Source organism: Hirundo rustica, chromosome 5 (assembly GCF_015227805.2).
Source record: "Hirundo rustica isolate bHirRus1 chromosome 5, bHirRus1.pri.v3, whole genome shotgun sequence".
Classification (NCBI taxonomy): Eukaryota; Metazoa; Chordata; class Aves; order Passeriformes; family Hirundinidae; genus Hirundo; species Hirundo rustica.
In genome coordinates, this window is record NC_053454.1 from 12,699,896 (window position 1) to 12,720,243 (window position 20,348).

The 20,348-nt window shown below is 37.2% G+C and overlaps 1 protein-coding gene across 1 annotated transcript in view; it reads right to left on the bottom strand.

Moving 5' to 3' along the window:
* Positions 1–20,348, bottom strand: part of SLC2A9 (solute carrier family 2 member 9) — a 78,467-nt gene that overhangs the window by 34,846 nt on the left and 23,273 nt on the right. Inside the window, exons 6-8 of the mRNA XM_040065734.2 lie at positions 15,813–15,945; positions 8,224–8,411; positions 2,587–2,697 (exon numbers count right to left, since the gene is read on the bottom strand). Coding sequence (XP_039921668.1) covers positions 2,587–2,697; positions 8,224–8,411; positions 15,813–15,945 — 432 coding nt within the window. The remainder of the gene's footprint in view (positions 1–2,586; positions 2,698–8,223; positions 8,412–15,812; positions 15,946–20,348) is intronic.

A 20,348-nucleotide genomic window follows, 5' to 3' on the forward strand; every position in this document is an offset into this window, starting at 1 on the left:
CATGTCTGAGGGGTAAATCTATGCAGTATTTCATTCCAGAGGACACAAAACTTGAGAAACAAACTGAATTTAATGGGCACTGTGCTAAAAAGTAATTGTTTATTCAGTTTTCTAAATCAAATCTGTGTTAAGTACAATGGGTGGAATTCTCTCTCATTAATTAAAAAATATACAGAAAGTTTATATTTTCTCCCTAGAGAGAAGCCAGGGCATCAGGTATGCAATGTTAAAACACAAGTATCACATGAAGTAAATTAGGAAGTGTTGGTGTAAGTGGAAGTTGCAGCCAAATTATGTGAATGAAAGGAAAACTATGATGCATGTTTCATCTTTCAATGTCTTGTTAATCTGGCTTTTTCTGGAGAGGAAGAGGGGTGGAGCTGTAGCCAAAGCATGCTTCTCCATAAAATACATCTCTATTTCACAGTTTTCCTCTGGCATTCATAAGGGTCTCATCAGTGGAGGACATCAATACCCAAGCATTCTTACTGAGGCTCAACCTCATGACCACCTAATTTATGCATAATGATCACAGATGGTACATGATTTCTAGAGGACATTTACAATTTCTATTTCACTTAAGAGGACAGAAACTATACCTCTATAACTGATTACCTCTACTGAAATCTTGGAGTTTATTGTGAGTAAAATCTGGTTTCTGCTAGCAAACACAGCCTATTGAAAATACAAGGAAAATTAAGTTCTGGGTTTCTTCTGTTTCTTCTTTGAGTAGTACAAAAGGCATGCACCTGGCTTAACATTTAAGGCTGTGAAAGAGATTTTTAAAAAAATGTCAGAAAGAGACATTGGGAGAGGTTGGGAATGGGAGGAATCTCCTGTCCTCAGTGCCAGGCATGAAAACTTGATGGGAAATTACTCCAATAAATAAGCTGCAAAAGCTAAAACTGAAAAACTAAATCCATATTGTTGTTCCTTTTAACAACAGCAATGAAACTTTTATGAAGAAGAGAACTGAGAAATTTGAAGGGAACAGAGGTACAGGTACATCAGCATTTCAGAGGCACAGCAGGCAGCATTAACAGAAAAAAGTATTTAAAAAAACTCCTCTTGAGTACAAAAAGTTACCACACATACCAGGAACCAAAGCACACCCATTCAGCTCATTATTTATGAAGAGTGTGCTCTGAACAAACTCCACAAACTGACAGCACAGAAGGAATTGAAAAGATTACAGATCCTTTTCATAGAATGGCTTTAATATAATGGAATCATTCCATGTAATTAGCATCTGTTTTCACATAAAAGAGGAGTATTCTTCACTCAAATCAGTGGTAGAATTATCATTATTATTTTTCCATATCTATTAAACAAAGAAGCATGTGTGCAGTATCACAAAGAAGAAATTGTAAGAGGTAGCCACTTTCATATTTCTCTGTTTCTACCTATTAAAATGAATAATAAGATCAGTCTCTTTAATTAATAAAAAGAAAAAGTCAAAAACAGATTTGTGGAAATTCACTAACATCAGAAGATATTTGTGACCCTGTAGAGTCCTTATGTCATAAACTATAAGAAAACATACCTGATAGCTGGATTTAGTTTAACATTTTGTAGGTCACAAGCAGTTACTTTAATGTGCCACTGAAAAGGACTCTTTATCTAAAACCATTCTACTGACATTTAAAAATGCTTGGTGCTGTGTTCAGTATTGTTCCAATACAGTTGGTATAGAATATATGAAGGAAAAATTCTAACAAAGGAAGGACTACTCTCTTGTTTGCCACTTTCCATTCTGAAGACTTTCCCCATTTCCCTTCTTTTTTATTGCAGTGCAAATATAAATGTATTTCCTTTAGCAATTAATTCTATTAAATTCAACTAATTTCTACTAAAACTTGGAGTTTTAGTTCGCTCATTTAGTGTATTTTTTTCCCTAGTCAGCTTTTCCACTTTGAAATAGGAAGGAAAAAGATATGCATACATGAGATCTTCTATTACCATCTTCTTCTAGATTCAGAGCAGAGCAAAGGACCTGCTCTGGAGCTCACGTATTAGGAAGGGATGGATGCCTGTTTGTCCTGAGTAAGGCAGCAGAACTGAACACCACATGGGACTCCCTTGTTCCAGCAGGCTGGCTTTACTGTTCCCCCTCCCTGGGTGGCTGTTCCTGCCAGCCACACTGAACACCTGTAGCTGTTCTGTGCCTGAGCCTTCTCCAAACAACACTGCTGCTGCCCAGCAGGCCCATGAGAAGACTCTGAGATGTGAATAAACTGCTACCACATAAGGTTGTTCTACCAGGTGAAAAAATGTATGAGTTACCACTTAATACACTTTGGCCCTTGCTGTTTCTGCCTTCTTCCTCTTCATACATACAAAGCACTGCAGGACATACCAACTTATTCTGTTTCTTTTATGGGTCTAAAATTAAGGAGCATCTTAAAAAAATATTCTAAGAAAAAAATTTGGTTTAGGATTAAAACTAGAAATAGTATTTTGAATTGCGTTATCAACCATACCACTTAATCAACATACTATTCTTTTTATATTTTGCTGTAAAAGAAAATAAAATCTAATAATATTTAAATATCAAGCATGCTAATGGATTTTTATAAACATACTTACAGAAAAAACAGCAGCCAGAGTCTCAACAGCACCAGTACTTAGTGTAACGTAAGGGATTGTTTCACGATTGATCCCAGATTCACTAAAGATGTTGTTTGTGTAGTACCAGATCTGTATCAGAGAGAATAAAATGAGTTATTAATCATTATAGGTTGAACTACAATATATCATTATTCAGTTCAACCATCTAATCTGCTTGAGGTGAGACTTGTCAAAACTCTGAGCCCTCCCAAATCACTGAGGGTCCGACAGGACAACAGATGTAGGGAAAGTGCAGATTCCAGGTGGATGAGGTACAACGCTGCTGTAGTTCCACTTGTAGACCCAGGCAGAATTACAAACAGCTTCAACTCAATTTAGCTTAATTCACTTTAGGAGTAAATCAAAGAAACTCACTTTAAGCTCGAACAACAGGATACAAAGAGGTTTCGTGTGGCTTACCAAACAGGTTCGTGTAACTTTATGGAATACTCCAATAGCATGTAACAACAGGGGAGAGAACAGGAAAGAGATGTTGTGAGGTGATGAAGAAGCTGCTCATTTTTGGTGTGAGGTGTTATTTCTGCTTTAACCTTCCTTACTGGAGTGTGGATACCTGCAGCCAAGCCATCCCCCCTGGTCTTTCTTTATTATCCACAAAAAGAAAAGATACTTTTAAGATTAGAGTTACCTGGGGAAAAGTAAAATGCAGGTTTTAGGATGAAATTAATCATAGGCTTGTAGTAGGTGTCACTAATGGACAGAAATACAAGTTGTATGACTTAGAAGAATTCAATCATCTTTAGTCAGTAAAACCTTATCGAGCAGTGACAATATCCAGGCAGATAATATGTAGTGACAACATTCTAAAATAACAAGTCTGGTAAGCATCAGAGTGCCATTCACATCAACTGTGTTTGAAAACCATATATTTATGTTTGACTCAGAAAAAGAACTAGCCAAAGATTTTGGCTGCCAAAAACATGTAAGAAGAGGAGAAAAAAGATAATTGATTTAGTAGAATGAAAAGAAAAATGGTTGAAATTACTGATTATCAAAAGAAAATAAAGTTCTAAACCACAGGTAATTTATCTGTGATGACAAAACTCAAAGCTCTAGATAAAGATGGCACTAAACTCTAAAGTAGCAGTGATATTTTTTCCCATATGTTCTCAATGGTACAAGCCCTAACACTGCTAAATACAAGGCTTGTCTGATGCATGGAAGTGTTATGATCACATGAGAAAACCTGGTTACCTGCCAGTATATTATTCACTTTCTACATCTATTTGTCACAAAACTAACTTTCTGTTAGCAGTTTTGTCTTAAAAAAAAAAAAAAAAAATCAAAAAAAAAATCCCCACTATCCCTTCAGCAAAGCTGCTTGTCCCAGATCAAAGAAGAAAATCCAACATAAAGTAAAATCTTTTCTACATGAAGTAATCTCTCTTTGTGTAGCACATGCTGGAGGTAGTGGTGCACTGCCCTGCTGACACAAAGCACAGACAAACAAAACCAATGATCAGCTCCCATATCTCTGAAATTTTTATGTCCACTCATAATTTTGGGCGGACCCAGTACCCTGACAATATATTCACTTCCCATATACTTATAAAGTATATTAGCAGAACAAAGTAGCACAAAACCTGATAAAAATAATTTTCTTCTTCATGCTAGTTACATGCTTGATTTAGTGCAGTAAAGTTAGAAAACATGTAACTTAGGCATTTCATCCTTGTTATCGGTTTTATATAGCAGCTAGATCTTTTAAAAATGACAGAGATGTTGCAGGTATGCACAATTTAAGACAGAGCCTAAAGAGCCACTAAAGCAGTTAACTCGTGAATGGAATTTGCCAGAATGCCACAGCAAGAACATAAGATGTTTTGCAAGTGCTTTCACAGAAGAGTATGACTGGCTACTGATAGTAAGATTAAAAAACTGTCAGAGCAAAACCAGGATGGGATTCACAGACTTATTACTCTCTGTAGCAGAAAAAAACCAAAATAGGATAAAAATTAACAAAATGTACAGTTTTCAAGACAAAAATTGAATGTTTTTCAGCCTGTGTACCATTAAGGAGAGAAAAAAACACTGGCAAATTTGCTAGGCATACTTACTAGGCTAATGATAGCTTTTGTAATTTCATTTAAGTCATCTTTCTAACATGGTTTTTGTTAGCTAATGATTTAATCAGCTAAGAAAATTAGCTAATTATTAGGCTAAACATTTTTGAATGGAAGAGCTGTGGAAAATGGTGCAGAAGGCTCAAAAACTAAATGGGCAGCAGCAGAGACACACAGGCTGCAGCACACTGCATTCTCACCCTTTCCTACACTGGCTGATGCTCTCCACACTGGCTGTGAAGTGCACACCATGCCAGATCTTTTGCATATTGAAAACATGCATTGTTCCACAGATCCATCCCAGAAGAATTTCTTTGCACCCAAAATACAGCCTTAAGAGCAGACCTTACAGAAGCATAGGGATCTCACACTGGGAATGACTCCAATACGTCGTACAGTGTATTCCTTGACATGAAAAAGTACAGCCTTCACAAGGGAAAACTTCACTGTAGTTTTGTGACTTCTTTAGAACTGAGATAAAGTGGTGGAGGATAAATGAATTTATCATGGCTTATATGTATCAGATAAATGTTAACAGAGTAAAAGAGACTAATAAGAAATAATTTGTTTAGGTCAGGCTGTCATGTATTTTGTTATGTGAAAAGTGCATATTACATGGCTCTATGCAAGATATTTACTATATGTATTATGTTGTATTAATTGTTAATGTTGTGTTAATAGTTTGATAGTATAGTAAATGTAGTTTTGTAGTTAAAATGTAGTTTTTATGTACCAACCACAGGAAAACGTAAATCTTTCAGAGAAAAAGGATTTACTACTTCTTTATCAGAAGAGACCAACTCCTCCTGCCTCGCTCGGCCTTGGGGATGCCATAGAGATTAAAGGAAAAAAGTGATACTAACCAGAGACAATTCTTTGTTTGAATGGAATTTATGCATCATGTATGAAATGTATGAATATTCAACAGGCTATTGCTTTTAAGAGATAATCCTTTGTTAACAGGGGTCCTTCTCCGGAGCATTTTGCTTGGGGAAGCACCCAGACGTCTGAAATTTTGGTTTTTTATTGTCTCGTATTGTCCTAACTCTAACTGTTCATTTTTTTAACTCTAATTCTATTTTTATAACCATCTTATTTACTATTAAACTTTTAAAATTTTAAAAACAAGTGATTGGCGTTTTTCACAGTTATAATTGAAAACATTAACATGATCAGAGCTTCACCACTATTTCTGTTCCATGTGGAAATTAACAAATGTACTGTTTTAAGTAAAACAAATTTTTATTTGAAGTAAAATCCTTAAAAAGAAGCAGGAGTTCTCAGGTACCAGCAGGATGATTACAGTGATCTGCCAGCTGGTCATTTCCCTGGAGAATGACCTGAGATTCTCACCTGAAGGAATCTCAACTTTCCCATATGCCCTGTCCAGATGGAAGTTGTGGAAAAGACCAGACTGACTAACAGGGCACTACAGACAAAACAAATGAGTTAGAAGGAGCCTTCCCTGCAAGCAAACCTGGCTGATGCTGGCTCACACCCAGCAGGCTGGTCCAGATGCACTCAGGCAAACCAAGATCTAGGTTCTCCAGTGTCTGTCACACCTGGACCTGTCCTCTCATCTTGGAGCTTTGGGTGACTTGAGCAGCAGCAGCCAGGAAAGCCAAGCAAAAGAGACAAATTTTCAAAGCCTGGTCTCTTAATCAAGTGGTTGAACTATTTCTCTTAACCCCTCTTTTAATTTTCTTGGTTTTACTATTGAATGGTCCCAACAACTGTTTAAATAATCCATTTCAGAACACAATTTTTGTGTGAATAATTTTTTTGTGTGTTTGATGACATTGCATGAGAGGAGAAAAATAATAATAATAAAAAAGGAAGGCTTGAAGTAGCCAACTCAACACACAGGTTTCCTGACAAAGACAGTTTTTCTGAGACATATTTTTAGAAAGTGGCCATCCAATGACACTTTTAAATAACTCTGGCATCCATTTTGGACTGGACAGGTCTGATTATCCAACCACAGCCTTACTTAAGCCATGAGAGTGTGGCTTTGTTCTGCCACAGAATACTGGACAATTTCTATAAACTTAAGTATCCTCAAAGTCCCAAAACTCTTCTATTTCCCCTGAAAATTTAGCTGTGACCTTTTTTTTAGGCAATGTGCTCCATTACTTGAACAGTCTGTTTATTACTATGAGTGTCATTTTTTCCCCTTATGTGTTGATAAATCTTAAAAAGACTGGATGACAAGATAATTCTGGGGGTCTTTTTCTCAAAAATGTTTCCACAATGAGGAATAAAATAACCTGCCATTAGCTCTGAAATCCTACCATTAGAAAAAAAACATCACCTATACAAACAATATTATAGTTTACCCCACAGGATGAAAAAAACCTCTTCTAATTCCCTCCAAGTATTTTGTAAAAAGCTTTTAGATACCAGAGTTCCAATTGCATTAATCTTTTAAATGGTCTTGAACAAATTACTTTTATTTGGAGTCTTAAAGCTATAGAGATACCTGAGATAAGCCTGAGCTAGTGTTCATAGATACAAAAGCACAAAGACTTACTAGCCCGGGGGGGGAAAATCTAACTGGAGTTTGCTGCAGGGCACAGTGAGAGTTCCTTGCAGCAGCAAGAATATTGCTTTTCATATATATATAAGCAAGTAATGCCTTTGAACCATGACAAAAAAACTCTTTTCCTTTGAGGTGCTTCATGAGAATATTTGTTTTGTGCAGCATAAAACATCTAACCCAGATCTCACAAGCTGCAGGAATGATAGTTCTGGCTGGATATAAACACTTTTCACAGTGTAAGTGGTGTAAACACCTGGCGGAGGTTGCCCAGGAGGGTTATGGACTCTTCACTCTGGAATATGTTTAAAACTCAACTGCACAAGGTCCTCAGTAGCCTGAGACAACCCTGAAGTCATTCCTGCTCTCAACAAGGGCTTGGACCAGGTAGAGGGATCTTCCAACCTGAACTATCCTGTGACCTTCTCATATAGGCTCAGATAAATGGTAAAGGAGACTTCTGACATCCATTAGCCTCACACATATTAATGGTCAATAGGATTTGCTGTTTTATGTTTTTTTCCTTCTTTTGTTTCACTTTTGAAGACAGGAATATTGAAGCAACAAAAAAATCAAATATCAGTGAGACCTTTTAAAATTTTTTATAGTAAGTTTTACTGACTTCTGAAAGTACTGAATGGAACGAATCCAAGCTGAAATATCTACTGAAAAAACCCTGAATAAGCATGGGCCATATCCAGCAACAGAGAATCTGAGTACCAGAAGTGAAAGTTTCATGCTCTTTCTCTGCTGATCTTTTCTACATTTACATCTCCTTTCAAAGTTAACACAACATGCTTTTCCTCAAACTCTTTTTGTTTTAAAACCCCCCAACCAATACAGATCTCTGGATCTTCCCACGTGCTGCTCTCACTGAGTCATTACTGATAAGAAACAGCCAAAAAAGGGTAGAGGTTGGTAAATGGTATAACCCAAACCTTGTTATAAAGGAAAGGAGCTCCCCAGGAGATGCCATGCCTGAGGAAGGACACTTACAGCGTTTAGCCCGCAGAGCTGGTAGCAGCCCATGGTGACGACCACGGTGACGATCTGCCATCGCACCGCGCGCGTTCTCAGGAGCTGAACAATCGACACCAGCTTGGTGTTTCTTTGGACTCGAGACTCTGCCAGAACTTCTTCTATTTCATGAGACACGTCATCTTTCCCAAGGAATCTCTGAAATGCTACAAAGACAGGACACATACTTTAGGCCAAACACTTGGCACTGTGTGCATTTATAACTGTCTTGCTTCTTTAAAACAGAAATATTTGGCAAATACAGGAGGTATACAAGAGCTACAACTTAATTATTCCTCTGCCAACAATATGATTCTGCTCTGGATGTGATCTGGTACACCCTGCCATTAGGCCCAGAAACTGAAACAAAACCATAAATTATATGTCTCCCTACAAGATCTCTCTTGTGTTATTTCATATGTAATATAACTTAAGGTCCAATGAAGAGTGAAAACCCTATGTGACTTGAAAATATTCATTACCAAAGCATTTCTGAACATTATTTGGCTTGGCTAGTTTTGCAGCCTAACAGCATACCTGGCTTCATTGCTGGAGATAGACTGAATAGAGAAGTAGTAAGATGTAAAAATGCAGGTAAGTCTGGTAAACCAAGAAAAGGCAGACATTGGAAAGGAACAGTTTCATATTATATTATTTCATGTTCTTGTTTTAAATATTAGAAATAATTACCCAGAGCAGTTCAAGACTTTATATTTGCCAATGCTGGAGTCATGGGAACAAATTTACATGGCCAATGTAAGCAAGCAAACAAGCAACCAACTTCATCTCCCCAGAAAGACACCATTTAGTATTGCACACTGATAGCGTACTGAAATATCCTTCCACTGTGAGGCTTTCCACCTCACACCTCCTCCAAGATAGAAATTCCTCTGATGTGTCTCCACCCACCTTGTTTAACAGATACGGTCGATGCAGGTGATACTTTTGTCTCAGTCTAATGAACAAACCCCAGGGGTTGGCATTTTAAGAGATGTTTTAAACATCATCTCAGAGTGACTGCAGAGAAACAGTGACATTACATGCACTCCTGCAACAAGGCTTTGTGACCCAGTAGGATGCTAACACTCAAAAAAAAAACTTCACACAGCAGGTTACTTAAAATTGTTATTTTTATTAAATTAATAACTTCATTTAGTTCACCTAAGAGCCAAATGAAATTTTTCTTATCCACAGTGTTACCCAACACTGCCTATAAACAAATGATCGTATATTTCAATATGTTGACACACATTTGGATCATAAAAAGCACTTTGGTGGTCAAGAAAAGTGGAGATACGGACTAGTCATGGTTAATACATCCAGAACTGATGGCCTCTCCAGAGCATCCCTCTCCTACACTGGTGAATGCACAAGGCTGCACATTCTCCTGGCTCCAAATCTGGTGGTGCAAGGAATTTACTTGAGCTCTGGGTCAACTTTTTCTGAGGCACTTAGCACTTCTAATGCATTTTAATGGACCTCACATGATTCTGCTTAACAAGAAGGATGACTTTTTAAGGGATGAACTGCCTCTGGGTGTTCAGTCAATTCATAACATTCATATTCTGTTAACCAATTTCTCTCTTGTGAGAGGAGAGGTCAGAATTTTTAAATCTCTCAGCAAAAACACAAGATCTATCTTTTCACACAGGCTGTACAATCAGAAATGGATCAACAAACGGAGACCTCAGAACTAAAATTTTAAGCTGCTCAGTTTTGTTCTTTGTTGTTGCCTATTTTTAATAAATAACATGCTAAACACTCATTTTAATGAGTACGATGTATGTAAAGACAGTGATAAGAAATGTAAAATTAGAAAATATGTGCCTACAGTATGTTTAAGTCAATGTTTCATGCTGAAATTACACTTTCCTCAGTACTATTAGAACATCAATCGAGAAAAATTCAGATAAAGATGAGAAAAAACAGACATATATCACAACAGTCTTCCATGAAATAATTCTCTTAGAGTTTTAAACATCTGGTTTATCAGTGTAAACTAGGTCAATGCATAATTTTCTTTGTTTTTCCTGTCCTTAGAATCCTCAGCATCACTTTAGGGCACACAAGTCAAAAATATAGGTGCAGTCAAGTAAAAAGATAACAATCTCTCTTTTCTGCACAAGGGAGCTGGCTGTATTTCTAGAGGGACCAGGAACTAAACCAGCTGCGATTAACAAAATAGTCAACTGCAAGGCAGGAAAACATAGACACCTGATTTCTTTTCTTTCCTTCATGGCATTAAGTAAAGGGAGGTAAAAGCAACTAGACAGCTTTGATGGATACTTAAAATTACCAACAAATCAAGAAATGCTAAGAAATTACTAGTGCTGTACCTGCATAATTTTGAATAGACATCACCCAACCTTTTTGGAAAAACATTTTCCTACTACTCAACATCTTTAATTTTCTTCCATTAGCAGTTTTTCAGTACCATAAGAATCACCATTTTATATATAAATAATGTGGAAATAAATTCTGCATTAACAGGGAGATAGAGAAACTTAAAAGTCTTTCAGTGTGTGATGTTCAATTTATTAGTTTTACATTCTAAACCCTGGCATTACTGCCACTGAGAAGCACAGCAGTCGTTCCTCTCCTCTCTGCAATGACTCATTTCCCTCCGTGACTTGCTGCCTCTCCCTATAAGGAAACCTTATTTTCATGTAACACTTAAATCCATCTGAGGAGTTGCGGTTCTAGAAACTTTTAAAACTTTCCAGATTCGTATTTAATTCCCTTGTATCAGAAGGTTATAGAAGCTCAGACTTCAAAAGTTGGAATATTGCCTTCATAAATAGGGAATGAACAGGATGGTTCCAGTCAAGGGGAAAGAAGTCAAGAAACCCTTCCACTTACACCACCAGTTTTTATTCATCTCACCTAAGTGAAGGTGAAGCACCTGAAAGAGGTTCAATGAGATGAAAAAAGTCAGTTGGTACCATGTCTAAAACCAGTCAGTCCTTTAAATTAACTGAAGACGGACACTCAACATCTCAGCTACTTGGGGAATTACTAATTCTTTTTCCACTATGGTACTTCCAGGGCTGTGCAAAGAAAGCAATTGTTATCAACAGGATTAGCATGCAAATTTTGAGAAGAAATTTTAAAATAAGACCAAAAGACTCTTGAGTCATTTACAGTATAAAGCCAGCACCAGGCAAGAGGGAGTAGAAAAAGAGAGAAGTGGTCAAAGCTTGTTTGGGCTTATCCTTTGAAAAGAAGCAGACAAAAAATTAAAATAAGCTGTAGGAGTTTTATTGTCATCTGTTTCCCATGGACACATTCACTTCCCTGATGATTAATTATATTAAATCCAGTGTCAACACTGTCTCACACATCTTTGTCTAAGTTCTGCTTAAACAGCATCTTGTTTGGCCACTGTTGAAGATAGTAGAAATTTCCCTGTAATGACTCCATGTCAACACAGAAAAAATTTACAAAATGAACTAATAGTTACTTTCATATAAACTAATTTTATTGGAGTACTGAGTATCCGGAAGAATAATTCAATTCATCCTAGAAGAGAGATAAATATAAAAATGCTATTTAAATCTAGAAAAATACTTTTTATCCACTAGCATACAGCATGGTAAAATTTAAGAAAAAATATCGGGAAATATAACTGCAGGCAAATTTCTTTAGGCTTTTCACACATAATCTCCCTCTTCTGCTAAGTAAAGGACACACAGACCTTTTTTGAGTTATTATACAGTTAAGGATTAGATCTTTATTTGTTTGTATATGTGGTTTTACACATATCAGTAGGCCTGTTCAGGTTTACCTGAAACTAGCCAAGGTGTACAGGTAAAACAAAACATACACACACCACCCTAAAATAACACAAGAATTGGTAAACAGAGTTGTATTTAAGGTCCAATGACCTAACATCCTTTATAAAAGACAGGAGGTTTAAGGAAAGTTTAAAAACTAATCAGACGCACCACAAGCACTCCAGCTCTTGACAGGCAAACATCTGCGATGAAGCCTTTACCAAAAGCCAGCAAGTGTGGTAGTCATGGCTGTCTCTTCCTTTCCAGTAAGAATAGTTTATAATCCTTAGAGGCATACAAAACCCACAGAGAAACAAAAATAAATCATATACGTGCTAGTTGACAGTCAAAACCCCTTATTTTAATCACTGGATTTGCAGTAATTTTTCCTGCTGTAACTTTGGGTTTAACACCCCTCCAGTCCATGTAGGTCCCCTGAAGGGCTTTGTAAAACATTGGCTACCTGCTTTTTTAAATCAGGAGTAGCCTTGCTCTTTCGTCACATGAAAAAGTATCAACTCTAATCCATCTTTCTAAAAATTTAAATCTATGCTTCTCATTATACCTATTGTAATGCTTCTTTCATAACCATGGGACTTTTAATGTATGCCTGAATATACTAAATGAACAGATTTTGAGTGTCACCAACAGATGTTGCTGTGACGTTTTATCCAAGCTGCTTGACCCTTAAGACATAACAAAATTCTTGTTCTCTGGCAAGCTGGGATACCAGCTGAATTCCATTATTGATTTACATGACCTGCTACTGTAGCTGCATAGAAAATGCAAGGTTCCTCCCTGTAACAGTGCACTTCAAAAAAAGACACCTCAACTCTCCTACTGCAACTGTTTATAACTAGTGTTGTTAGTTGTAACAAATGTTCCATTTTATCACTGCTACTGGCTTTATTTATATTACATCATTATGATACTCGCAGATCAGGGGTGCACTTGGCATGCAACTAATACACAGCTGATATGAAATCCTTGTCTTACTGTCCTAGAACTGATGTAATTACAGCAGCAGGCTTTTTCTGTTTCTATCCCTGTCAGTCTCATTTCCACAATCTCCTTTCAAAGTTCTTCTCTTCAAACACTTAAATACCCATTTCTCCTCTGCCATCTGGCCTTGATTAAGAAGAAGGATCACACCAGTTAAATGCTAGGCAATTTCTTCCCTTCTATTCTTATCAAATGAGAAGAATATTAGTTATGGGACCTGGGAGAGGAGCTGGGATGGTTCTGCCCTTGCCCCTTAAAGACATCTACCAGAAAAGAGGCTGACATCACTTGTATTTTGGTAGTTATAGACTGGTTATCTCCTGAGACAGAGAAGAAAAGGAGGGGATGAAAGCAGCGGGAAAACTTTATGGAAACTCAATGACCTACATTATCTCACAGGATATTATTGCTCTAAAACAATTAGGAAGATTAATGTTGTCAGCTCCATTTTATGAGCTTTGACATACACGCCTACTTTAGAGTATTTCATAAAGATTAACATAGTCATCTGCTTTAAATACAGCAGACCTTTTGCAAATAATAGTTTTATATTTATCTGACAAGGTATAATCCACAGTGAAATATATATTTGCATGAATAGCCTTGATCCATTAAGAGAAAAAAAAGGGATTTAGTCAGTAGAAAGAGTTGTAAATTTCCGATATTAATATGTAGATTTAAGCTAAGAGGGAAATTATTTAAAAACATTACTGTAGTCATCATTAAAATGAAGAATTCTGCTTTGTCATTATGTAACTTACAAGCAGAAGGGCATTTTAATAAATCACAACTCCTCTAGTCTCCTTAATACTTAGATTTTTCCTCCCCCATTTCTGCTGATAATGCGAATATCCAGATGATTTCTCTTGATTGTTGATTCACTCCCCTATTTTTTGAATTCCGCTGTAGACTACACTCAAAATGAGTTGCTGTGCACTACAATATCTCTCAGAACTGAGTCTTTTCTTTTAGAATTAATAAAATCCAAAAGCATATATTCATATGCAGTTACTTTGAAAAGCTTTTTATATCAGTTGTCTCTTTTTTCTCAGAGTATCTAAATTAATAGTCTTTAGGGTGATTCATGAAAGCCATCTTCTTGTATTCAGCAAGCCAATGGCTAAAGCTCATTTCCCCAGGCAGCTGCTCTCCTGACTTCTACTTCATAACCTACCTCCAATGCCTCTGGATCAGATTTCAAATTATTTTCAGAGCATGTATGCTGAAAACATCCCAGAGTGCAGTTGGCACATTACCAGCAACAGCAAGTGGTGTGTATTTCAAGGCAGGAGGTGTTATTTTACTGCCATATTTTATAATTTTTAAACTCTATCTATGAGAGGTCCAGTTTCACTGTCAGTGCTGAGGTCTCCAGGTACTGTAGCAGGATTTTCAATAGTTCCTCATAGCAAGTGTGACATTATGCAATAGCATTGCAGATGCAGACTCTTTGCCAGCTGTAGCTCTGGAAATACATTTTCAGTTTTATCAGGCAGAAATGAGCCAGTTTAAACTTGGCACCCAAAGGCATTTCTTCCCTGCCCAGCCGTGGTGCTGCAGAAGTTTCCACCCAGCAGCCAACCCGAGCTGGGTCCTGCACTCCTGCTGGGCTCTCTGAGCGCAGCTGGCCGGGCAGCCCTGTCCTTCATGGTCCTTGGAAAAGATGTTCTCTGCCTCCTCAAAGCTCTGCTGACTCTGTGAAGCTAAAGAACTCTTCCCAAAACCTTGTTGCTTGTGTGTTATTTTTTTTTTTTTTTAAGCACTCTAAGTGTCTGAGGCTCCACCATTTATAACATTCTTCATTCAATGCCAAATTGAGACAACGTGGGAGTCTCTTCTTTAGTATGCTATTTCTTTTTCAGAGGGCTCTTCAGAACAAAATGGGCCAATTTTTAGTTTCAAAATAGAAGAAACTGGACAGAGTTGCATTCATTTAATGCTAAAAGATTATTAAATTTATATTTCAAGTGTTGATAGACGCTTCACAAGTAATTTTGCAAGCGACTAGTTCAAGACTGCAAATGTTAAGGGTCATATTCAAACAAATTGTTTAAGATTAATTTGTAAAGCACTTATGGTTGGTATTTTAGTATTATAATCAGTCTCCTTTTTTTTGTAGATTCCTGTTTTTCATGTTGTTATAATAAGATAAACCAAATTTTTAATATTCTCTAAGCTGTATCGAGACCATGGTAAATTTACTGGGATGAAGAATGCAGCAACTGTGATCATGCAAGCAAATAGTTTTATATTTGCAACCTAAAATAAGGAGGAAATATTCTGTATATGTGAAGCTGAAGCAATATGGAAGCATTAGAATTTTTCAGTTAAAGAGATGTATGGGGTTTTTATTAGATCTACAAAGGTTATTGAGTTACAGAACACAGGGTCAAACACAGCAACTACTGGGCAAAAAAAGCAGCAACAGAATCTGTGTTTTTATTAGTCAAAGTGCAAAGACTATAGATTTGAGATGACTGAAACCACCTTTCACTTCCAAATTAACCCTGCACAAAATAGCTGGCACACAACAGCAGGATGATTTGGTTAGTTCTGTATCATCATGTGTAATGTTATATAGATTACCTTGCTGAAGAATTTAATTTATAAAAACTTCAAAGCTACAGCTATACTTATGCATACAGAGACAATTAAAAAAGGTGAGAAAAATTATTGCCAAGAGATTCTCTCCTATGAGAATACTCTGTTTCTGGAGTGGTATCAGAATCAGGTATCTCCAGCCTGAATCCTTACAATAAACACCCTTTATTGCAAAAAAGTAACATATCATACCTTTTTCTGCCTTGCTCCTGTTATGCTTTTCGAGCAGGAGGTACCGAGGACTTTCGGGAAGAAAAGGCAGAATCACAGCTTGTACCAATGAAGGAACAATGATTGCTCCAAATAAGAAAGGCCACCGAGATTCCTGCAAACAGATGTAAACACGAGTCAGTAATACTCTCCCATAGTGAGACTTGGAAGAAAAATAGCTTTGATAGGAGACACTGTAATTTTTTGTCATTCAGAGTATTGTCTCCACCACCAGAGTGACATGTTCCTCCTAAGATTAGTAAGTGGTTTGGGCATTTTCATCTCAAATCACTTTACTCAAGGGCCAAGCCCCCAAATTTCTTTCCATTTTCTTTTTATTTTACATTCTTTCACTTCAGCAAAGCCTAAAGCACCACTTTCTGTATAGTATGGGATGTAATCCACACGTCAAACCTGGAAGAAAAGGGGGCCCAAGATAACCAAATAACTCCCAGAAATAATGGGCATTGACAAAGTATTTCTTCAAAAACTTAAAACTTGATGTAATCCATCACCTTAAGAGCCTGCATTATCCTGAAGGCTTCAAGACCCTATTTCTTCATTCCTTTTTCCTTTTTTTTTTTTTTTCCATTTGAGTGGAAAACTTTATGTAATGTAGGTGAATCAAAAGTGGCTAATAGTGTTTATAGAAAAATAAGCCTGGATTTTATTTTAAAAACCAGAAAACTAAGGTTAAGACTTTAGAATCAGTGAGTAATCACATAATCAACAATACTATAGTTTTTTTAAAGAGGAACTTAGGAAAAATTTATAGGGTGTTAGAATTTTTTGACTATAATTCCAGATAAAAACTTTACTCTTGATCAGCACATCATATTTTCTATAGTTTTTTTTTTTTTTTTTCCACAATGTCAAAGATGTTTCTTAAAGGAAAAAAAAAAAATTCTTTGTATACTCTTATTATCAGCATTCTGCCCACCTATGGAGACTTCTATAGAATAAGCTCACACTCCTTTTAAAGTCACCTACAATGTATGGTTTATAAGCTGGTAACATTTATCTCAAATAAATCTTTTTGAAAGCATTATTTTGAAAAATTATGAACAAAACTCCGAACTTACTCTTTATAATAAATAGCAAACCCTGCTACTATAATGAAAAGCCCTTCATTTTCACTACGTAAGACATCAAGTTTCCTTTATTTCCTCTATTAAAGATTCCTGTCTTACTTTTTATAGTGCTAACTTCTAAAACCTTAAGGTAAATTCATAAATACTCATAAATACTCATAAACGTGGTCCCACTTGCCATTTTAGCATGAATTGATCAGTAAGTGACTGAAGCAAATGGAAACTTCTCCATCCATTTCAAAAGATTTCATGTCTATTCAACATCATGTAGCGTGTTTTCTACTTGTTTTTCTCTTAATTTACATTATACAATTTAACACTTTCCTCCCACTACAGAAAAGAAATAGTAGGACTAATAAAAGTTTCAAGGATTCATTAAAATTCCTGGAAGTCAGGCTGACCTAGACCCTATAAAAAGAACCAAGAGTAGCAGGGAAAAGGAGGATTTGATAATGTCTTTAAGGAGGAATAGAGCAGGACATCTCTTGGGACAGTGCTCAGAAGCAGTAATAAGCTAAAGCCAAAAGACAGTGTAGCCGACTTAGAAGACGCTTAAAACACTTTACCTCAACTGTCAGCAGTAAGGAGAAGCACACAGGCACTGCTGGGAGAAATGAAAACTACATCCCGTTTTATTTCAGGAAAAGCTTAAAAGAGCATTAAATGTTTTAATTACAGGGGTCCTGATTTCATCACCCGCTCAGAATTGGTAAAAATAATGTGTCAAGATGGTAAAATTTTCCTTTTATACTGTCACATTATGGATATATGCTTGCACTGGAGCATGAAAAACCTGGCTTTGATGTATTTACAAAAGACAGTTAAACAGTAAAGCAAGTTTTACAACCACAGACTAATTCAAAGGTTGATGTAATAACGTGCAAAACCGCAGAGACAGGATTGGGTGGGAGGGAGGGAGATAAAGCATGGTGTGGATTTAGCTGTGAATGAGACAAGATTAAGGTGCACAGGAATACAGTAAAGAAAATGTTGCCATGTCAGAAAATCATCTGCTAAAATGCAGGAAATGGAGCTTATTGTGATCACCAAAAGGTGGAAAAGAAAGTGGCATGGGAAATGTCAACAGGCACCGCTGACAGCTGAACTATCCATATCAAACTCAATAATCTATTTAAGCACCAGTTACATTAAATACTCTCAGCAATTAGAAAGACTTCGATAAGATGTGAAGACAATCTCAACACAGACCAGGTTAACAATATATACATAGGTAAATTTTATAGGGAGAACAGAATTGTTAACAGGGCAATGCAACAGAGGTGGGAAGAAGTGCTGTAGTGCCCTGGCTACGGGCACTCATTTTTTGAAAGGTCTAGTGTGGCCAGTTAAATATCCAGTAAGAGAGGGAAAACAGGATCAAAAAGACTGAGTAAGGAAATATGCAACTGTGACAGGCTTCACTCTCTCTGTTTCTCTCTAAATGATTTTACAGAAACAGAGAAACATAGAATGGTTTGGAAGGGACCTTAAAGATCATCTTGCTCTAAGCCCCGCCATGGGCAGGGACACCTTCCACTATCCCAGGTTGCTCAGGGCCACATCCAGCCTGGCTTTGAACACTTCCAGGGCATCCACAGTATTTCTGGGCAGTCTGGTCTAGTGTCTCACCACTCTCATAGTTAAGGATTTCTTCCTAATATCTATGCTAAACCTCTTCTCCTTCAGTTTAATAAATATATTTTATTTATTTGTATTTATTTTAAAAGCATAATCTGGACATAGATCCCACACCCCATTCCCAGCTGAGTATCAACCACTACTGCACAGTCAGGCTTCTTGTTTGCTCTCAGCCCAGAGTTTGGGTTTCTGTGCTGGGGAGAACCCCATGGCCCACTGAGCATCCTGACCCTGACTGCTTCCGGGCGAGCTTCCCACATCCTATCTCCTGTCCATTCTAGAGCCGCGGGGAAATGCCCATTCACCAAACACCTTCTCCTCGGCTCAGGGTGGACATGGAGTAGCACAGGGCACTCCCCAGCCCTGCTCTGCATCCCTGTGTAACCACCACGCTGCCTCACAGGACTGTCAAGGGCTTGGCTGCCTCTACTGCTTGAAAAGTGCAGGAGATGGTACCAAAATAAATACCCTTTCCCTCTTTTTAGTATTCAATGCACAGGATGAACTGTGATCTCTCAGTGAGCAAGTCTATTTACCAGTCACTATTAAATAGTCATTATTTAAGTATTAATTCTGGAATTAATTCCTTAGGCATAGGGTTGTGATGAGTTTACTACACTGCTGAACAACTTATAAACAGAAATGGCCTTTTTGTATAACTTTCTTGTGTAAAATGACATATTTTACCCATTTTGTATGTGGGGAACAAAGAGATAAAAGCCTCTGGCTTCCAATGTGAGGTATTCAAAATATCCAGGAGATTGTGATTTGGTGGTCTCTTCTTTTTCATGTTCTAAAAGAGCAGGAGCACTTCCAAAATTTTAGTTTGGCAAAATATAATCACACATACAGACAGAAAGAATTACATCTAGTCTAATTTTTAGATGCCCTGAAGCATCTTGCTTCAGCCTCCTGCTGCAGCTACAGAAGGATGCAGGTCTCTGCGATATTCTGTGTCACATCTGCCAGTCCCATAGGGACATCTAAAGTACTGTAGGGCATCAAGATGATACTATGTGCTTATATTCAAGCAATTGAATTTTGTCCTTTCTTGTAGAGACTTGGCACAAAAAATGCATATCAGAAATGTTCCATTTCCCCCATTAAAAAATTGTATCCCTGCTCAGAACAGACTGGGTAAACTTACTTAGGCATACAAAGCCCAGAATACTGCACAAGTTCAGCATTTCTCTGTTCATCTGTTACAATATCACATAAAACACTCCTAAAAGTAAAGGACAACCTTGGCCTGGGGCCAAGGACTGAAAAAGCACTGAGATGGAACTAATTTCTTAGCATTAGAACTGTCTTTTCTTCCTTTAGTCAAGGGTATGGCACAGTGGTGATGATCATGAGGCAGCTGAGAAAAGAACTTCTACATCACAGGCTTCAGAGCAGCTACTCAAGTAAGGTGCAGAACAACTGCCTTCATCTTACCTTCCTTGTATCACTCCAAACATTTCTCTACAACCTCCTCTGGCTGCAGAGGATGCTAATCTCACAATTATATCCCTGCTGGACACAATTTTCTCTTTGCATGACCATTTCTGTAACCCAATTTGTCAAAATGTATTTCAATAACAGAGTTGCAAATTGCTTACTTTCCTGTTTAAAACAGAGGCAGCTCAAATAATATGTGTATTTCACATCTGTTCTGAACCCAGGTGTGTATTTTTACAGGTCACTACTACAGCTATAGCTCTGACAAGATGCTTACTCAAGTGTAAGTATCTTCCCAAGTAATAACCAGTACAGGAAGTCACTAGATTTAAGACTGTCTGATGTAAGA